This window comes from Lepidochelys kempii, chromosome 5 (assembly GCF_965140285.1).
Source record: "Lepidochelys kempii isolate rLepKem1 chromosome 5, rLepKem1.hap1, whole genome shotgun sequence".
In the NCBI taxonomy this organism is placed as follows: Eukaryota; Metazoa; Chordata; order Testudines; family Cheloniidae; genus Lepidochelys; species Lepidochelys kempii.
The window spans coordinates 32327136-32347556 of NC_136384.1; the positions used below are offsets into that span (position 1 = coordinate 32327136).

At 39.1% G+C, this 20421-nt stretch overlaps 1 protein-coding gene across 2 annotated transcripts in view; it reads left to right on the forward strand.

Annotated features, from left to right (window-relative positions):
• The window catches only part of PARP8 (poly(ADP-ribose) polymerase family member 8), a 166657-nt gene that overhangs the window by 107925 nt on the left and 38311 nt on the right, over window positions 1–20421 (forward strand). Inside the window, exons 12-15 of one of the 2 annotated variants that reach the window (XM_073343909.2) lie at window positions 317–905; window positions 3004–3057; window positions 3161–3256; window positions 20304–20396. In XM_073343909.2, coding sequence (XP_073200010.2) covers window positions 317–905; window positions 3004–3057; window positions 3161–3256; window positions 20304–20396 — 832 coding nt within the window. The remainder of the gene's footprint in view (window positions 1–316; window positions 906–3003; window positions 3058–3160; window positions 3257–20303; window positions 20397–20421) is intronic. The other variant, XM_073343910.2, reaches the window with a different exon arrangement.

A 20421-nucleotide genomic window follows, 5' to 3' on the forward strand; every position in this document is an offset into this window, starting at 1 on the left:
AAAAATATGGCCATGATTCTCAAAAATAGGTGCCTAAGTAAATGGCCTGATTATGAATTTAGGAGCCTAAATTTAGGCACCTATTTTTTTTTAAATCATGGCCTATGCCTATAGCTAGTCAGATACACAGATATACATGCTACTTATTATATACTTTTAGGAATTAAATCTGTATACAAATTTGCATAATTCATAAATGTCAGTCTTTCTTCTGCTTTAAACAGATATTTTTAAATAATACCTTGTTTATATGTGTGTTTATATGTAAAGTTGCTTGTTTATTGTTTCATGGAGTTTTTTATTGTTCCTGTACTAGGTTTTCCCCTTATTTATTTTTAAGGTCGCCAAGTTATCCTCCACCTGGCTGTGGTAAAAACAAATCAAAACTGAAATCTGAACAAGATGGCATCTCCAAAACTCACAAGCTGCTGCGAAGGACTTGTTCTAGCACAGTTAAGGCTGAGGATGTGTGTGCCACAAAGTCTCACAGAACTTTTGGCCATTCATTGTCTAGTGATCCCAGGGCTGAGCAGACAATGGCTATTAAATCACACAAACTGTTGAATCGTTCTTGCGCTGCAACTGTCAAGCAAGAAGAATGCATCACTCTAAAGCCCCAAAAACTCCTAAGCAGATCGTGTTCTGGGGATCCTCGATGTGAGCACAATAGCACCTTGAAGCCTCACAAACTGTTAAGCAGGTCTTATTCCAGTAATCTTAGAATGGAAGAATTAGATGGACTGAAGAATCACAAGTTACTCAGCAAGTCTTACTCCAGTGCTCCTAAGTCATCCAAAATGGAGTTTTTCAAGGAACCCACCATAGCAGAGGGCAGGAGGCTCTCTCTTACCTCAGGGCTTATTGGTATCTTAACACCATCTTCCTCATCACCTTCACAAGCTACTGTGCGTAATAATCATTATTCTTTCTGTTTGTATGTTTTTCCTTTCGTTTTTTTTTTAAAATGGATTAATATCCAGGGCATACGTAAATGCATACATCAAGAAGAATTTAACATTAAATAAAACACATTGGAAATTACCTTTTTGGCCAGTATTGAACAGTTGCCTGCACACATACACATCTGTCATACTGACTGGGACCACAGAGGCTAAGACTGAGTTTTTATGTCTCCCTCTGAGTAAGGGGCAGCATGCTGCTGCTGTGCCATAGGAGCAGCACAGTCACATAGTTCCTTCCCTGGTTCCTCTCTTGCTCCATGGGGGAAATAATCTGCTGATGGCCCCATCCGGTAGTAAGTTCTTTCTCCTTTCATGCTGGTCAGCACATTGAAGGGAGTGTAGTTGAAGCTGTACCCACTCCTTGTAGGCACTGGTGTAGGTGAAGAGTAATATTCAATGGATGTATGCTTGCTCCATAGCCTGTGCACAGACTGGTGATATGGGTAGGTTGAGCAGGGGATTGAAGCCCATTTTTCCCCCTTGCAGCCACCTGGGGCAAGTCCCATACATGCCCATAGAGTTGTTCTTGTTTTGGGTTGGGAAATCCAACCCAAAGGGTTAACATGTATTTTACTAAACATAGAAAACACACTTCAATGTTAGTTCTGTCTGTAACTGATCACTACAAATAGGAAGGATGTTTACTGTAAGCGTAAGTAAGAGCCAGTTTGCTTTCCTGTTTCAAGACATTGGGAGGTGGTGCTTGTTGTCTTACATGTTAGATGTGGGGAGCTGGAGTCAGGAGACCTGGGTTCTAGTCACAGCTTTACTATTGATAAGTATGGTACCTCAGTTTCACCTCCTCGACAGAATTCTGAGATCCTTGGTCGAATGGTGTTATGTAAGTCTAAAATATTATTAAATATTTTAACTGTAATGAAATTACATTAATAGTGCTTCAGCCTACTCATGGTAAATTAGCCTAATAAGTCAACTATGAGCAACTTTTGCTGTATCTAAAGGCAATAATATAGTGTGACTTATAAAGCTGCTATGTACATGTTACTTGGTTGTTTCCATAACTTGTACAACCAAAATTAATGAAAGGTGAACTAAAAAGCTTTACGTGCTATCACCTATGTTTGGGATTAATTTTTCACTCTGAACTGTCTCTGCTTTAGGGGCCTGAATAAACTCACACTTAAAGTCAATAGAAATAATCCCACTGACTTTGGTGAAATCAAAACTACTAATAAATATAATATTATTGTCATAATACATGAATATTCAGGGAAATCAGCCTGTATTCAGTCAGGTGCAACTCCATTGACTTTAGTGGAATGGCAATCAGGACTTAATTTGGCACTTTACTTGTTAAAATCCTAGTTCCTTTCCACTGCCTTGCCAAGATACTTGGAGTGCTGTGCAGGAAAAGAAGCAGCAGGGGAAGGAAAAGAAAAGTTCCACAAAGCAGCTTGGTCCATCTCCCACTGAAGTAAAAAAGATGGTCTGAGACAAATGTCAGGGGGGAGGGAGTTCCACATCTTAGTGGCCACCGTAGCAAAGATACCTTCCAAACTAACACTTTGAAATAAAGTGTCAGAAAGAAGGACTAAGCATAGGTACTTGTTACGATGAGGCTCAAGGAAGAGGTTTCATGAAAAATATTGTGGAAAGAGATTTTCTATTTTTTTGTTTTAAAGGGCATGTTAGTAATTCAAGTCTAAACACATAGTCCATATTATATATGTATAGAGAAGCAGGATACACACAAAAATAAATAATGCTATTCATCTTTAAAATAATTGCTTAGATGTTTGTACATTGACATGGAGTCAAAGTACCAGTGCTTCTTTTGCGTATTAGAGTTTTTAGGGTGTTTACAGGTAAAGCAAAAACTCCCTAGGCAAGAGGTAAAGAGACAGATGAATTTATTTTGGCTGATCTATGCAAACTAGAGATATTTCCAGATGCCAATATTGTTTAATTCTCAGACCTTCATAGAAAAAAATAGAAATGTTCTTACCATTTCCACAAGAAACCTGCACCATCTCTTCTAATTAGCTCTAGCACTGAAGTTGCTTGACCTTTTTTCTTACAGCTGAATTATGGTGCAAAATGCATTCCAATACGAGACAATGGCTTTCTTGTGCAGGTAGGATGTCATGCTTAATCCGTTTTAGAAACACTTTGGAGCAGGAGCTGTCTGTTAATTATTTTTAAGCAGATGTTATTGTTCTCACTTCCATTGTTCTCAGACTATTGAGTTTGCTGAGCAGCGGATACCAGTGCTGAATGAATACTGCGTAGTTTGTGACGAACCACATGTGTTTCAGAATGGCCCCATGCTGAGGGTAAGTTGAATGTGGTTGAGTTATGTGATGCATATTTTTTATGTCTTAAATAGCCATAGACAACAAAAACCTGTTAGAATATTCTCAAGTTATTCTGGTTGCACTGCATCACAATATTCTATTTGGATAAGATTTTTTTTTTAATGCACATTAGGCGGAACAAGCTGTCTCAAGCCAAACGCATGCGGATAACATGTGTTCATGGGAAAGTTAATTACTGCCCAGCCATTCCTGTACAAATTGAAGTTCAGGAAAACACAAGGGAAACAGCAGAAGTGGTCCCTAAACTCGCATACCTGCTGCTCATAGGACAAGACTTCCTAGGGTTTGTAAACCTACTTCTGGTAGAGGGGTCAGAAGAAGGTTCCCCAGGCTTCCTCCAGGTTTTCCCCCTTTAAATTGCTATATGGCCCAAATTAACCACTGAACAACGTATAGAGTTCATCAAAATGATTGAACAGCACCATGATATGTTCTAGGAAGACCCGTACAAATCCATCACCACATCATCACAGATCCAGGAGTAAAGGTGAAGGTTAAACCATATCGGATCCTGGAGGCTAAAAGAGAAGAGATCAGTATTGAAGTTAAGGGGATGCTGGAGCTGGGAGTCATTGAGTAGTCCCAGAGTCAATGGTCCAGCTCAATCACTCTGGTACCTAAACCAGATAGTACAATGAGATTCTGCAGTAACTTCTGAAAAATTAAATGAGGTGTCCCAGTTTTATGCCTCCTCCATACCTTGTATTTTCAGTATTTCCCAGATTTCCCTCTAAAAAGTACAGTAGAACCCCTATTTTATGAACTAATTTGGAACTGAGGAGTTCCTAAAATCAAAAAGTTCATAAAATTGCACACCTCAATTACAGTGGGTATAGTGAAGTTTATGGTGCATTCCATTGCTTTCTTCTTGTCCTTCAAACCACTGCACAGTGATTTCCAGTGCCCCAAAGGTATCGGTACATGAAGTGATAAAGACTTGTTTCAACATCACTTTCATTATGTGATTTTGTTCCAATCCCTGACCCCTGCCATTGAGAAAAATGGTTCATATAAATGGTCATTTTTCAGACTGATGTTCATAAAATCAAGGTTCTGCTCTATGGGGAATTTTCAATGGTTTCATAGATTTTATGTCCGGAAGGGACCATTAGATGTCTAGTCTGACCTCCTGTAAAACAGAGAACATAGAATTTCATTCAGTTACTCCTCCATTGAGCCCCTTAACTTGGGATGAATCCGAGACAAGAAATCCTGCATAAAAGGGTAACAGTTAAGAGACTGCCTTGTGAAAATCAGCTTTGGGATTACTTTACTTGCGGAGCACTTTTTTGCCTGGATAAAAAATCTCAAGAGAGTCTGACTACACCTTGCTGAAGAGTTCTGTTGTGCTGCAGTACAGCTGGTCCCCCTTAAACACTGAGTTCTGGAGTAAACCCATGCTCAGTGTTGAGAACATGAGGTATAGGTTGGGGTGGCTCTGTGCTGGGAATAGACAGTGAAAGTAATCACTGTAAATGTGCTGAGAGTTCTTTGGTTTGAGCTGAATTTCTAAGGTGAAATTCTGTGTGTGAAGCTTTGCCTTTTGCCTCCTCTGTTGAAGGTAAGCAGGAGTTGTGAATATTTAGTTGTATTTGCGCCTATGGGGGGGAGCTCCATCCCAGGGGGAGCTCAGGGAGATAAAATTCCTCACTGAGCTTCTTAGCATGTAGCAAGGGCATGATGTCTGCTATTCCCTTCAGACAATGCAGCATCTCTTTCAGCCCCATGCATCCAAATAGGTCTCCTGACCAGTGCACAGGATGGTGTCCCCTACCTATTCCTTTTCAGTGCTGCTGGGGTGTCTTGCATTTCAGGCCAGACATAGTGGGAGTTAAAGTGTGGGTGCCTATTGTGCCCTCACCCTCTCTCCTTGAAATCTTGCACCTGCAGTTTAATTGCAATGATCTGTGCCTTTAAGAGATTTGATAGGTTCAACATATACCAGGAAATGGAACCACCTAGATCTGTTCCAAGTGATCAGGAACAGCCAGCATGGATTCACCAAGGGAAGGTCATGCCTGACTAATCTAATCGCCTTTTATGATGAGATTACTGGTTCTGTGGATGAAGGGAAAGCAGTGGATGTATTGTTTCTTGACTTTAGCAAAGCTTTTGACATGGTCTCCCATAGTATTCTTGTCAGCAAGTTAAGGAAGTATGGGCTGGATGAATGCACTATAAGGTGGGTAGAAAGCTGGCTAAATTGTCGGGCTCAACGGGTAGTGATCAATGGCTCCATGTCTAGTTGGCAGCCGGTATCAAGTGGAGTGCCCCAAGGGTCGGTCCTGGGGCCGGTTTTATTCAATATCTTCATAAATGATCTGGAGGATGGTGTGGATTGCACTCTCAGCAAATTTGCGGATGATACTAAACTGGGAGGAGTGGTAGATACGCTGGAGGGGAGGGATAGGATACAGAAGGACCTAGACCAATTGGAAGATTGGGCCAAAAGGAATCTGATGAGGTTCAATAAGGATAAGTGCAGGGTCCTGCACTTAGGACGGAAGAACCCAATGCACAGCTACAGACTAGGGACCGAATGGCTAGGCAGCAGTTCTGCAGAAAAGGACCTAGGGGTGACAGTGGACGAGAAGCTGGATATGAGTCAGCAGTGTGCCCTTGTTGCCAAGAAGGCCAATGGCATTTTGGGATGTATAAGTAGGGGCATAGCGAGCAGATCGAGGGACGTGATCGTTCCCCTCTATTCGACATTGGTGAGGCCTCATCTGGAGTACTGTGTCCAGTTTTGGGCCCCACACTTCAAGAAGGATGTGGATAAATTGGAGAGAGTCCAGCGAAGGGCAACAAAAATGATTAGGGGACTGGAACACATGAGTTATGAGGAGAGGCTGAGGGAGCTGGGATTGTTTAGCCTGCAGAAGAGAAGAATGAGGGGGGATTTGATAGCTGCTTTCAACTACCTGAAAGGGGGTTCCAAAGAGGATGGCTCTAGACTGTTCTCAATGGTAGCAGATGACAGAACGAGGAGTAATGGTCTCAAGTTGCAGTGGGGGAGGTTTAGATTGGATATTAGGAAAAACTTTTTCACCAAGAGGGTGGTGAAACACTGGAATGCGTTACCTAGGGAGGTGGTAGAATCTCCTTCCTTAGAGGTTTTTAAGGTCAGGCTTGACAAAGCCCTGGCTGGGATGATTTAACTGGGAATTGGTCCTGCTTTGAGCAGGGGGTTGGACTAGATGACCTTCTGGGGTCCCTTCCAACCCTGATATTCTATGATTCTATGATTCTATGTTTGTGATGTAGACAAGGTGAACTCCTTGAGGCCACAGTAAAGTTCGGCTTGTTTGCGTCTGGTTACACCTACCCTGCACACTTATTTCAGCAGTGGGTAGTGTACATATGCATGTAGACCTCTAGCTCAGGTATAAATAGCAGCGTAGACCAGAGGCATGGTTTGGGTGAGTAAAGTAAAGACATGTCTGAGGGGTGTGGGTATGTACCCGAGTACATAACCTACACTGCTCTCTACTTACCCAGGCCAGGCCTTCCTGTCTACACTACTATTTTTAGCAGTGCAGTGTCCCGCTGCATCCCCAATGCTGGAGTCTCTCCCCACTGCAGGAAAATACTCACTGCAAGGAAACGCCTTTCACTGCTTCCTTTCGTCTGCCAGAGCCTTTCACTGGTAGCTACACACCTCAGTGTGGACACAGCCTGCTTTTCACAGTGCCATGCAGCTATGTGTACACTACCTGCCACCTCCAGCGGTGGCATCGTGCCGGTCTAGCCTCTGTGTTAAGCTGCTATCTTGTCAGATACTAAACCAAAGACATTTTAGCAGAAGAGTATCATTCTTTTTATTATTATTGCTGACTCTGCGGTAGGGTGTTAGGTTCTGTACCAACACTTACTAAAGTACAGTTTGTGATCCAAAGTTTATTCACCACCTAGCCATTGTGAATTTAAAAAAAAATACGAAGAAATATCTTGAGTCTGGTCAACTTATTTTTCTTGAAATGAGTAATGGACTCAAAAGTCCTGACTTAGAATTGGCTGACTTGGAGAAGTCAAGACAATAAGCATAGGAAATACAAGAATTCTGAGGTAACTATCTGTTTATCTTAGGAAAGATCGGATTAATTTAAAGTGCAGTCGATGTACATGAATTAGATTGACATAATGGCAAACTTAAACACCATAAACCAGTGCAGAAACTCAGTCCTGCTCAGTCACTGTTTCAAGTCTTGGTAAATAGTTACGCCTTGAATCATGCTTTGGACAGCAAACTTGAACTCTGTCAGATCATGCACAAAGCAATTCCTGAATTAAGGGCTCTCCAGAAGAGAACACCCTACCCCAAATGATCATGACAATGAATTTTTAGACTGTGAAGCCAAGAACTGTGTAAAATTTCCCCACTTTCAAATTTTCAATGACATTATTAATCAAAAAAATAATTTTTGATCAGAAAAAAAGTCTGGAAAAGCTGGTCAAAATTTTTCAACAATTGAAAAATGTCAGTGAAATGTCAGCACTTTGACATTTTTGGAAATATTGCAAAAAGCCAACATTTTTTATTGGTTTTTCAACTTGCTCTAGCCAGTGAGAGCAGTCCAGTCGGTCTCAGCTGCTGACGTGGTGTTTGAAGAGAGAATGCAGTCTTTGTGGGCTCACAGCGGTCAAGGAATTCAGAGTGTTGGTTCCTCTGTAACACTAACTTGACCTCCTTTTGTATATTGTTGCATATCTTGTTTTATGTCTTATTACTGAATATGTGTTCATTGGTCTCATTTGCAGAGAATTGCTATTGTTCCCCTTCTCCTAATGTATCTACTTGTCTGTCCTTACACTCTGAGCGCCTCAGAATAGGAACTACCCTTTCTTGAATGTTTGGAAAGCACCTAGCACATTGTGGGTACTACTGAAAACAATTTTTTTAAAAGTTGTAATAAGATTCACTTTGTGCATATATGGAAAAAAGTTATTTCAGTATTTCCAAACAGTGAGAACTCCACGAGTTAAGGCTCTGAAAGCATGAGATCGGCTTAAAAATCATGAGATTTACACACAAAAAAAGTTGGGTTATTTTTATTTGCATCCTGGATTTTAGCCTTTAGGGTGTCCTGGGGTCATGTTTTTTAAACTTTTCTCCACAATCATGGCAACTAAAATTGTACTACACAAAAAATGAAGGCTGAGGTTCTCACAAAATCACCTGGCTTCATGAGCTGGAGCTTTAAGTAAAACACCAATATTGCAAGATCTGCAAAAACTCAGAGGGATTAGCCACACTGTTTTGTTTATCCAAGGAACTATATTTATTGCATAGAATTCTGTCAGTGTTTCATCAGAGGCAGTTGGAGCATGAATATTATTAAACATTTGTATTCCAGTAGCTCTCCAAGGTCCCAGTCTAGGATCTCAATTCAGAACCCAAACTTCAGTCACAAAATGGATTCTGAGAATTTCACTTTTCAACCTAGCAGACAAAGGCCATTTTATATGGATTATCCATTCAGTCAGCTAAGCAATTGTTAGAATGCTATAAAGGGAGAATTACAATATAATACACAATTTGATGATGTGACTACCTGTTATTCATTAGGTAAAGCACTACGGCAAACCTGGGGGCCATAAATTAAGTGAGAAAAAGGAGATTTAAGAGAAGACACAGAGATAATTTGTGTAGAAAACAAGAAAATGTACCTGATAATTGGTTTTCTGCATCTGATCAATGGATGGGTTCCAGTTCTGTCCTTGATGATGTACAAGGCTCAGGAGACATAATCCCTGCCCTAAAAAGTTAACAATTCAATTAATATGTAAACTAAATGAAGAAAGAACTAAAGGCAGTGCTTCCCCCGGTATGTTTACATGTGAGGGTTCTATGTGGAAGGTGTATACTGAATTGGGGGAACCAATTGGGAGTAAGTTAATGCTGAGATGTTTCAGAGTAGCATCCGTGTTAGTCTGTATCTGCAAAAAGAACAGGAGTATTTGTGGCACCTTAGAGACTAACAAATTTATTAGAGCATAAGCTTTCGTGGGCTACAGCCCCCTTCATTGGATGCACAGAATGGAACATATAGTAAGAAGATATTTATATATATACAGAGAAGGTGGAAGTTGCCATTCAAACTGTAAGAGGCTAATTAATGCTGAGAGTATCAGACAGATTGATGGGTGTAGAGGTTGTGGAGACGGGGATCATTTTTTCCTCCTCTCCACTCTACAACATCTGAGCCTCATGGATCACTGAGAGGGAAGTTTCTGTCAGATCAGGAGAAGGCAGAACGATGCTGCAGAGGCAACTCTTCTGTCTTCTGGGCCTCCCATCCACTCCAGGTCTGCAACATTTTCATCTCCCTCAGCCACAAAGTAAGAAGGGTAATTTGGTCCCAACAGCTTAGTACAGCTGTATTTTGGAAACTGAAAGAAATATAATAAAGAAATTGTGTTGCATTTTAGTGCTATAATAAAAGGGTAATAATATCTCTTTAATGCAGTTCGAAAATCTTCCCATTACTTCAGAGTTAGTATTTATATTCTAGGGAAGGGGTAAATATTATAATAATACAACAGCTGAACTGATATGGTATTAAAGAAAGGGACTAGTTTAGGAATCCAGCATATGATAATACTACTTTTATCGCAAACATTTAAATATAATGAGCTGATGAATCATTAACAAAAGTGTTTATTAAATTTAAGCATCTGATTAAAATGTGTATACTAAAAATATATCACACTCAGCCTTTACATAACACTGTTTATAGTATGCATGTACCATCTATCAAATTGTCTCTGTGCTTTTTATCTGTCAATAGTCAAGGACATTAGAACAAACTAGCATCATTTGAATAGATCTTAAAGAGACATGGGACAGTTACAATGAGCATGAACCTCCCAGAATGTATTCAGTCAGATGAGAAACAAAATCATATAAATAATTTTCCTTTGAATTGAGAAATCTCCTCTAGAGTGCCACCTTGTGTTGAAATCTCAGATTACGTTCTCTTTAAAAACAGGGCAGAGGAATCAGCAGAGAAACACAGAAAAGCTCTGCAAAACTAAATGTGACATTATTTCCTTTGAAAAGCAGCACCCTTGAACAGATGTCTCTGCTCTTAACTTTTCAGCAGCAGGATGTAAACAATCAAATACTCTGAAAGACAATATTTGAAGTCCCGGTTACTGATAGCACCACAAATAATTCTAAGATGGTAATGCTGATAGATCTATAACAATAATAATAACCTTACTTTTTCAGAATGCCTTTCAGCCTGAAGGATTCAAGTGTGATTTCATTGTGGGTGAAATCCTGGCCCCGTTAAAGTCAATTGTAGAACTCCCATTCTCAGTGGGGCCAAGATTTCATCCCCATGTGTATATATCTGTTACTCAACCACCACTGAAATTCAGCCACCCTGGTGTGTAATGCAGCAGCGAGTGTGTTGGAAGTACTACACAACAGGGTTTAGGAGTGGAATGGAAAATAACTGAACTACAGTGAAAAGTATATGTATGCAGAATGTATTTAGCCAAGCTGGAGTTTGACCAGTATACTGGAATTAATGCCCCATTTCTTGCCAGAGGTCTGCAGGATCTTTCATGATCACAAGTGCTCGATACCTTGTTTTTTACCTCTTCTTCTCTGAAAAAAGCCACCTCCAGCAGTACCCTGCCCTTTGGTGCCATGGTGTGGAATTGGTTCCCTGTTGCCTCTGAAGGACAAGCCCCAACATCACTACAGCATAACAGATTTGCCTTAGAGCCAAGCAGTGATCAGATCCAGCCCTGCACAGTTTGAGATCACAGATTGAATCTGTATTATCTGTTCATTTGAAAAGACTTGAAGTTGAAACCAGTATAATTTCTTCTGCCCAGACTGCAACTATACCACAGGACAAAGAAGAGAAGAAAGGAAGAACATATCACCTGCATTTGGGGGCGAGGGTAACAGAATAAGTCCCTTTTCCAAGCCACTCTAATCTAATGTATTTAATCTGTGTAGGTTCTTATACCCTGCCCAGTGTCATGGTCTTTAACATGTTCTTCAGGAGTGCTTTTTAAAAATTTATGTGCATACTGTGAGATTTTTGGGAAACATTACCCACAGTTTCAGGAAAGAGATTATAAGATTATTTATTTCTGCTTGCTCTCTATCTGCCTTCCTATAGGTAACAGTCTTTCCAGCTGTGCTGAATGTGCTCTGATCACATGGAAAGTTGAAGTCAAATTAAATAGAGAACACCTGGTCAGAGTTGAATTACCACTTCACAGTAGCGAATAAAGGGCCTTCCTGACATTATAGACTTTTCTTCATGGCCATAATGTACGCTAATACTGAGACATTGTATTTGCCCATGCAGTCTTCCCATCCTCATATTAAGTGAAGAGAAAAGTCACCCATATGGCTAGCTGGAGCAGCAAACCAGTTTTAGCTGCTGCTAGTATTGGTGATGTTAACTGTCGTTACTTTTTCATTAGCTTCTTTAGCACTCCCTGATCCCTGAGGACATCCTTTTCAGGAGTCATACATAAGCAACATAGGGGATTTGGAGACAAAGAAGTGGAGGAGGAGCCTCTGCATTATGTTTGTGTCAATACTTTTCTGCTGGATCCTCTTTGATCTTTTTTACTTTCACCTGTATCAACCAAACTTGATAACGCTGAGGCACACATTTGCAATTTACGTTTGCAAATACCTGCCTTCTTTTGGGGGTCCTGGAATGGAAAGGTTCTATAGAAGTGCAAAGTACTATCATTATAGGCACGCACTCACACACATTACTTACACTTCTGAAGTCTTTCAGTTCCATTTGTCCTACTGTCTTTTTACACAGGAACTCTGTGCAATTCCTTGGAAGTTACACAGTAGATGACATTTTAAGTCTCCTTGTGTGTAATTTTACCATTGTGTTTTTAGTAAGAGGAGCTATTTTTTTTTATTTCAGTGGCAGATTTGCCAGAAAGTATATTGTTAAACAAGGTGCCCAAAGTGCCTGTCTGTCTGTCTTTGCCCTTTCTAATGTACCCATCACCATAATGTGTACACAGCACTGACTCTGTTAGTGGAAAAGTGTCACAAACATTTCACCTCCCTTAAGAAGAAATGGGTTTTTTAAAGCCGGTGGTTGAAAGGGGTAAAGCATTGAGGGAGTGGGCATTGTCACTAAAGACTGGGGACTAAGGAAAGTATGTGATCTTCGGGGAATGGGATGTTGTTTATTTTTTCGGGTGGCTCCTTACAATCCCTCTTTTGTTCCAGAGATGGAGATTCAGATTTCAGGCTCTCAACTGGCAACTCTTCCTCCCCCATTGGAGCAGTCTTTCTCATTGGCTGCATGTAAAGTAAATGGGAAAGGCTGCTGTAGTATCACCACATTATTCCAGCCTTCATAGCCTCCTGCATGCCAAGGCATTTTGGAAAGTAGCATTCCACACTCCTGGTGGCTGCTCCATTATAAAGACATGGAGATACTAAGGGATGCCTGGATTGCTTTTCAGGGCTGTAATCACTTTTTCCCCAGGGTTTACTCCTTCATATCACATTATTGGCAACGACTGGCATCCGGAGTATCCATGTCGAACAGTTGGAGAATGGTAGGAAACACAATATAGAAAAAAATAGATTTTCCTCATCTCCACCTACCAGTACCATTAATAGTTTAACAAGATGGTGATAACATTCGAGTGGGTGGCAGTGAGAACCTCTGCTCTATGATGTAGTGTTTTTCAATGGAGTCATAACCAGATTTTTGTTATCCCAGAAATATGTTAATCAGTTAATATAGAACTCTATGATTTGGAACCTCTTGCTTGAGTGAATCTGTAGGCAAGTTGTCGTTTAGTGGAAATACGGCAGTATTTTTCTTCCTTGGTTCAAGGTGTTATTGTAGAGCACTTGGGATCTATATTTAAAGCAGAGTGTTCATTATCACAGTGGTCACTATCTTTTCTGTACATTATTGTCTTCCATCTCCAACAAGAAAACCTGAATTCAAAATTGTGACATATGGCACAGTCTATACTGGTCCTGCGTCTCCTGCAGTAGAAATAGTGTACAACCCAATACTCTGTGTTTCAGTATAATATTTCTGTTGAAACTGGAAGGTCATCCAATAACTTGGAATTGAACACTTAGCTCAAAGGGCCAAATTCTGCTATCAGTTACACAAGTGCAACCCTGTTTATATATATTTAAATGGCTCCCATTTCTGTAATATCTGAAAACTTTGTCATTTTACAGAGGCACAGAAAAAAAAATTGAAGTGACTTGTCCAAGTTTAGGGGAAGCCTGTGGCAGAACCAGGAGTTAAATAACTTGAGTCACAGGACCACAGGAATTGCCAGACCAGATCAGACTCCATGTCCACCTAATTCAAGTTCCTGTCTCTGACAGTGGACAATATGATTCACTTCAGAGGCAGTTGTCAGAACCATGCAGTTATCAGATGTGGAGTAATCTGCTCCTCACATTGGGTCTCATCTTAATCTCCAATAGTTGAAGATTGGCTTAAACCTTGAATCATGAGGTTTAATATCCCTCCACAAAATGTGTTACAAGAAATTATGTTAGCTCTGGATAGTCTTGATATCCATATAAATATACAATCCTTTTTTAAATCTTTCTTTATCTTGGGGACTTCATGTGTCAGTGAGTTTACACAGTCTAATTGCACATTGAAAGAAAAGGAGTACTTGTGGCACCTTAGAGACTAACAAATTTATTTGAGCATAAGCTTTCGTGAGCTACAGCTCACTTCATCAATGAGCATAAGCTTATGCTCAAATAAATTTGTTAGTCTCTAAGGTGCCACAAGTACTCCTTTTCTTTTTGCGAATACAGACTAACACGGCTGCTACTCTGAAACCTGTAATTGCACATTGTAATTCCTTTTATCAGTTTTTCATTTCTCCCACTTTTAATTTAATTGAATGTTCCCTTGTCCTTGTGTTATGAGGCAGGGAGAAATACTCCAGAGTTGTACCGACAATACAACTTCCTCCTACTCCTGTTGCAGTTAATGAGAATTGCTCCTTTAGAACAGAATTTCTCCCTGGGCATTTAAATTACACCAGCCAAAAGTACACAAATCTCACATTAGCACCTGCCACCCAACTTCCATTCACAAATAACCATTTATACATTGAGTTGTGGGATTTGTGGACGTAGCTGGGGTTCCTGTGGGCTCAATATAGACATTTGAAATTTTAGCCCTTAAATTACAGCTTGGAGACTAGTCTGCATAGTTGTGTGGTATAAGCAAGACAAAAGAAAGGCCCTGGTAGGCTCTGGATGTTTTAGCTCTATGCTAGTATATCATTTATTTAGAAGATAATTGCCGTTTAGGTGGTATGAGCTCACAAACTGGAGGATTAGCAACTATTCTTATGTTGCCATCACTCAGTAATGAGACTACGACATGACACACACACCAAATCAGCCATGAAATAAACATAAAAAGCTCAAGGCTCGCTTGCAACAGATTTCACAAACTAGATGCATTTTTTCACTTCTGTTCCAGCATACTGTGAGTGTTGCCAATACTACAGCTTCACATCAGCACTTACCCAATGTAATCAAGGTAAAACCAGAGACAGTTTTCTCCTAAGGACAGCACAATACCTTCCTTGTCAGAAGCTGAACACAGAACATATATTTGAAGATAAATCTTATCTCCACTACCAGTTCCTTCATTAGGAGAAGTGAGAAGATTTGTAACGGTTTCACCTTTGCCATTTATGACATCTGCTGTAAGTGAGCCTTCCTTGAGTATTTTTAGATCAATAGTAGTTAGGTGTGCCAGTCATGTTCCAGCCTCATTAGTGTGTGTGTGGCATCCCTCAGTATTTCAGAGGATGACACATTGCTCTTCTGAGCACAACTTCAGAAAGCTTTAGAAAATGACAAGATAAACCAGGTCAACATGAGATTTGAGTATTTGTTGTTTTTTTATTGCAGTTAATTTAAAGGTTGTCTGGAAAATTATATTAGACAACATGAACCCACATATAGGAATATAGGCACATGCTTTTGTAGTTGGAAGACCTACCTGCTATTCACGGCCATCATTTGAGGCAATGCCACTTGTCTTATAGCAGATAGAATAATCATAGGTTTCAGAGTAACAGCCGTGTTAGTCTGTATTCGCAAAAAGAAAAGGAGTACTTGTGGCACCTTAGAGACTAACCAATTTATTTGAGCATAAGCTATCGTGAGCTACAGCTCACTTCATGCATCCGATGAAGTGAGCTGTAGCTCACGGAAGCTTATGCTCAAATAAATTGGTTAGTCTCTAAGATGCCACAAGTACTCCTTTTCTTTTTGAGAATAATCATAGAGTTTTCTTTCTTGTTCATAGCAACTGTGACACTCTCAAAAGCACTTTTGAGTATGGAGAGAGGCGATAGCTGAAAAGAAAACTCAGATAACCCTACAGAGCTATAAAATCATACCATTTTTGCATTCTGTTCCTTGAGACTTGCAATCTCAGCCAGTTAGAAATCAGGGCTCTTACTTTTCTCTGGCATTTTCCCACTGGAATAATTATCCCTCTGAATGGTCTTTCAGCACTGATGTTCTTCACTCAGCCAACCGTTTTGTGACGGTCATCTAAATGGCCTTCCATTTATTTTATGCATCCTGATTAAAAATAAAATATCTTTCAGACTGTTGATTGTTCTGTCATAAACTGTTTTTGCTTAGAGAGAGTGACAATACTGTTCTTCAGACAATGCAGAAAGAAATTGCACACATTCTCAATGGTGAATGTTAGCATATATACTCCGTCGACTTCAGTGGATTCCTTCCAGTTCATTTCTGGATGCAATTCAAGGTGATGTAAAACCCTGTATGGCTTAAGTCCTGACTGTCCAAGAGACCACATCTCCACATCATCTTGTCTAGGCCAGAGGTTCTCAAACTGGGGTTTGTGCCCTGCTTGGAAGGGCAGGCAGGGTTGGGGGCATGAAAAACTTGAGGGAAAAAAAACTTACTGTGCACATTCAGAGCTGGGTGGCCAGAGAGCCACCACTAGCAGCAGTGGAAAAGTAAACAACCAAATACGTTTGAGAACCACTGGTCTAGACAAGAAAGTTGTACTGATTTAACTAAATCCGTTTAGAAATGGATGTAAGCTAAATCAATATTAAGTGTTCGTAAACCAAAATAAAAGTATCCACAAAATGGGGTGCATCAATTTAAAGTTAATTATTTATTTTATGTATTTATTTACTTATTTATTTATATTGTGGTAGCACCTAAAAACTCCAATCATGGACCAGGACCACATTGTGCCAGGTACTATACAAAAACAGAATGAAAAGACAGTTCCTGCCTGGAGACACTTACAATCCAAATATAGGACAAGAGACAATAGGTGGATACAACAGACAATGAGAGTTCAAGGAGACTGGTCAGCATAAAAAGCAGTGGTCACAGCACAGATCAGCCACCTTACCATTGTTGAATTTTTGTAAGCAGCTCACAATATTGCTAAATGTTCTCATGATTTTCTCACAAGTCTTGCAATTTTCTTAAAGCCCTGGTTCCTGGAATCAGCTTACTACTCAATAATATCACCTTTCATTTTTTATTTTAAGTATGTTTCTAGCTCAGTGTAAACTAGTGGGTGGGAATGGAAATAAAGCTTGAAGTTTCAGTGCTTTTAAGGCTTTTCTTTCCTCAGGGCTTATTATCCACCAGTCACAAAACCAGAAAGAAAATCAACTGAAAAACCACTGGGCAGGAATTCCCCAAAGGCCTCCCTGGCTTTAATCATCCACAAAAGGATATAGAAAATCTTGACTCCCCTTCTTTTTACACTCTGCCTGGTATCTTGATATGACCAGCCAAGACACTTACCCTCTAGAGGCTGCAGCAGCTTACCTTGTCCCACTCAGTCTCAGTTTTCTGACTGGATGCTATTATACTCTTCCTCTGAAGAGTCAGCACAGATAAGTACAGAGAACTCACCCTTATATGTTCCATATAAATGCCTTATCAAAGAATTTATAACACTAAGCCTTTATCATTGCTTCTTCATTTATTACTAGTCTTACTTTTATTAGTTTCTCACTGCAGTAACATCAAGCGAGGAAGGAATATATAGACTGGCCTATTGATGAGTGTCAAAAAATATCATTTTTATGTAACAAGAAATAAAAGAACCGATCTTAAAGCAATCACTTCTCCCAGGACCATTGCTTAGTTAAAGTTGATCTGTAAAGGATCTTAAGAAAAATTGGACTCGTGCTGTGTTTTACTTCTTTATGATTTATAAAGAAGACTGGCAGATCTTTGTTTGTTTGCTTTTGCGGGAGGGGTGTTTCCTGCTTATCTTTTAATTTAAGAATATCAGGAATGTAAAGTCTGGTCTTATTTGCTTTGTTGGAAGCCCAGAGGGAGGTAAAAAATATGTTTATTGTGAGCTCTTAAAACTTTAAAACCTTAATTGAAAGGTATGGAATCTTTAACATAGACTTCTTTCATTCAAAAATGTTCATTAGGCATTGAAGTTAAATAGGAGTTAGCAAAAACAAATAAAATACAAAGAATTTTATACAGCCTGACTTAAAATCCCGTCACCTCTTATCAGCTCAATTTTTACTCTCCTGCTTCTCATGATATCATTTACACAGGCCCTCTAGTCATCACAGTGTCTTTAAAAAAGAAGAAAAAAAGACACACACCCAATTTTTTCCCCCTTTGTATGTCACTTTTAACTTTCATGATAACTTATTACAATGCTGAAGGTGGGCAGATTACAAAGTAAATTCAAAACACTATGAATTCTTTTGCTTTATGGCAAGCATAGCTGAATTTTGTCCGTGCCTTACTGGGTGATGAAATTGAATCAGAGAACAATTTTGGTTATTCATAACAGTCAAGATAGGAATTCTTTTATACTTTTCCCACTAATGTGAATAGCGAAATCACCTTTCGAAATGTGTAAGGATAGGAATAATGCCAATAATAAATACCTTTTGTCCAGTGTGCAGTGGCACAGTGAATTGGGTCATGTTAGGCTTAGTCTGCTACCTAATGCAATGTAACATGGCAGATAAAATAAATCAAATATATGACACGCTATTAGACCTGAAAGATGATAGCTCTTCTAAAGCAACTGTGATGACAATGTTTCAGTGCTTATTTCAAGTGGTTCTGTAAATCAAAAATCTTTGAAACTAAACTAGTGCATATTTTAAAGGCTGTGAAACAGTGAGCAGAATTACAGCATATGCTTATTACTGATTAAGTAATTTCTTGAAACAAAATCCAGCTAAATTTTGTGTTTGTTTCATGCAGCATTTGGTACATTTTTCATTTCTGATGAATGCAGTCTATAGACATTGGCATGAGTGTCTGAACTTGAGTGAGATATTCTTCCTTTATTATCATGGCAGTGAAAGACTCATAATGTTTCAGTGGTAGATTTTCAGTGGTACCTGGCATAATAGCTTCCTGTTTGACATAATTTTAAGTTTCATAAGTAATTATTAAATATAGCGTACTCACCAATCAGTAACTGAAAAGTACATGTTAGACCATTTCTGTGTTGAAGTAGAAATTTTTTATTTATTACAATAAACTCCAAGAAGGGATCTAACCTGTTTTCATATGCTTATTTGCCTCAACTTACTGTTCATTAATTCTTGAATATTTAGATTATAGACAACTTTGGCCTTAAATATGTGAACCTAGTCATAATCTTTTAGTAATGAGCAAGGGTTTGCTAATAAAATGTATCCTATTGGAAAACCTAGAGAGCCTATTCTCTTTTAATTAAAACTTTATTATGTTGATTTTTTTTTGTTTCTATCCTTTTTGCTTTATGTGAATCTGCATACAGGGCTTATTTTGTAAGCCGGGGTGTAACTCTACAGCGCTCTTGCCTGCTGCTCATTAAGTCTCCGTGTGGATGCTGCTTCCGTGTACTAAAAGTTCCATAGTTTGAAACAACAGCAGATCAAAGCACACTACAGAACTTTCACGATGTGGCAGCAGAATCCACATGGTCACTAAGTAAGCCATAGGCTAGAGCGTTGGAGATTCATACCCCAGCTTGCCATGCATTAAATCGCCATATGGACAAGACCTATAATTCTTTTGATATGTTACATTTGTTTCTGTTTTGTTAAATAACTGTAATTAAACCATTATGAATGAATGGTTTCATAAAAGATGGAGGTGTCAGGCATAGCTCCATAGTTAAGGATGAATTGAATTTTGCACTTAAAGCAGGGATTGAACCTCTTCATTATATATGAAAAATGCAGCATTATCTTCTTCACACTTACAGCAAAAAGAAAAGGAGTACTTGTGGCACCTTAGAGACTAACAAATTTATTTGGGCATAAGCTTTCGTGAGCTACAGCTCACTTCATTGGATGCACTTACAGCAGTTACTCTATGAATACAGAATGAATTTTCTGAAGATTTACAAGTAAATCTTTAGTTTAGGAATTAAAGTTAAGGTAGGTGTGTTTAAGAAATTTAGCACCCACTGTCAGACCTTTTCATTTGTCCAAATGATCTCAGTAACAGAATAGCACAGACACTGATGGAGAAATTTTCAGTTCTGAAGAATAAAAGTGAAGAATTACTATTAATCCAGGCAGGGGAAAAGTATGCAATGTAGCCTGTGCAGAAGATTTCAGTGGGTTTTAATTATATGGGAAGTTTTTAAGAGTCTGATAGAGCAGAGTTAAGGTTATTTGGGTGCTCTCACTGTGAATTTTCATACTATAAGATGTATAGATTTCTTTTAAGTTTAACCAGTACTGTGAATATCCTGAGTTTATAACACTTGGTTTTGGGACAATTACAACATCCCTGTAATGCAATTTCCTCTCAATTACTGATATGTGCTCTCAACATTTTATTTTAATATAGTTTTTTGTCCAGGAATATGAATAGCATTAAATGGGAATTCAGATGCATGGTTTACATTTATATTTTAGGTGGTACATGGAAAAATTAATACTTACAAACTGGAATAAAAACACAAACATTTTGTTGTTTTTGTTTCCTCCTTAGCCCACAGTATGTGAACGGGAGCTGTGTGTTTTTGCTTTCCAAACTCTAGGAGTAATGAATGAAGCTGCAGATGAAATTGCCACTGGGGCTCAGGTACAGCTATATAATGTTAATCATG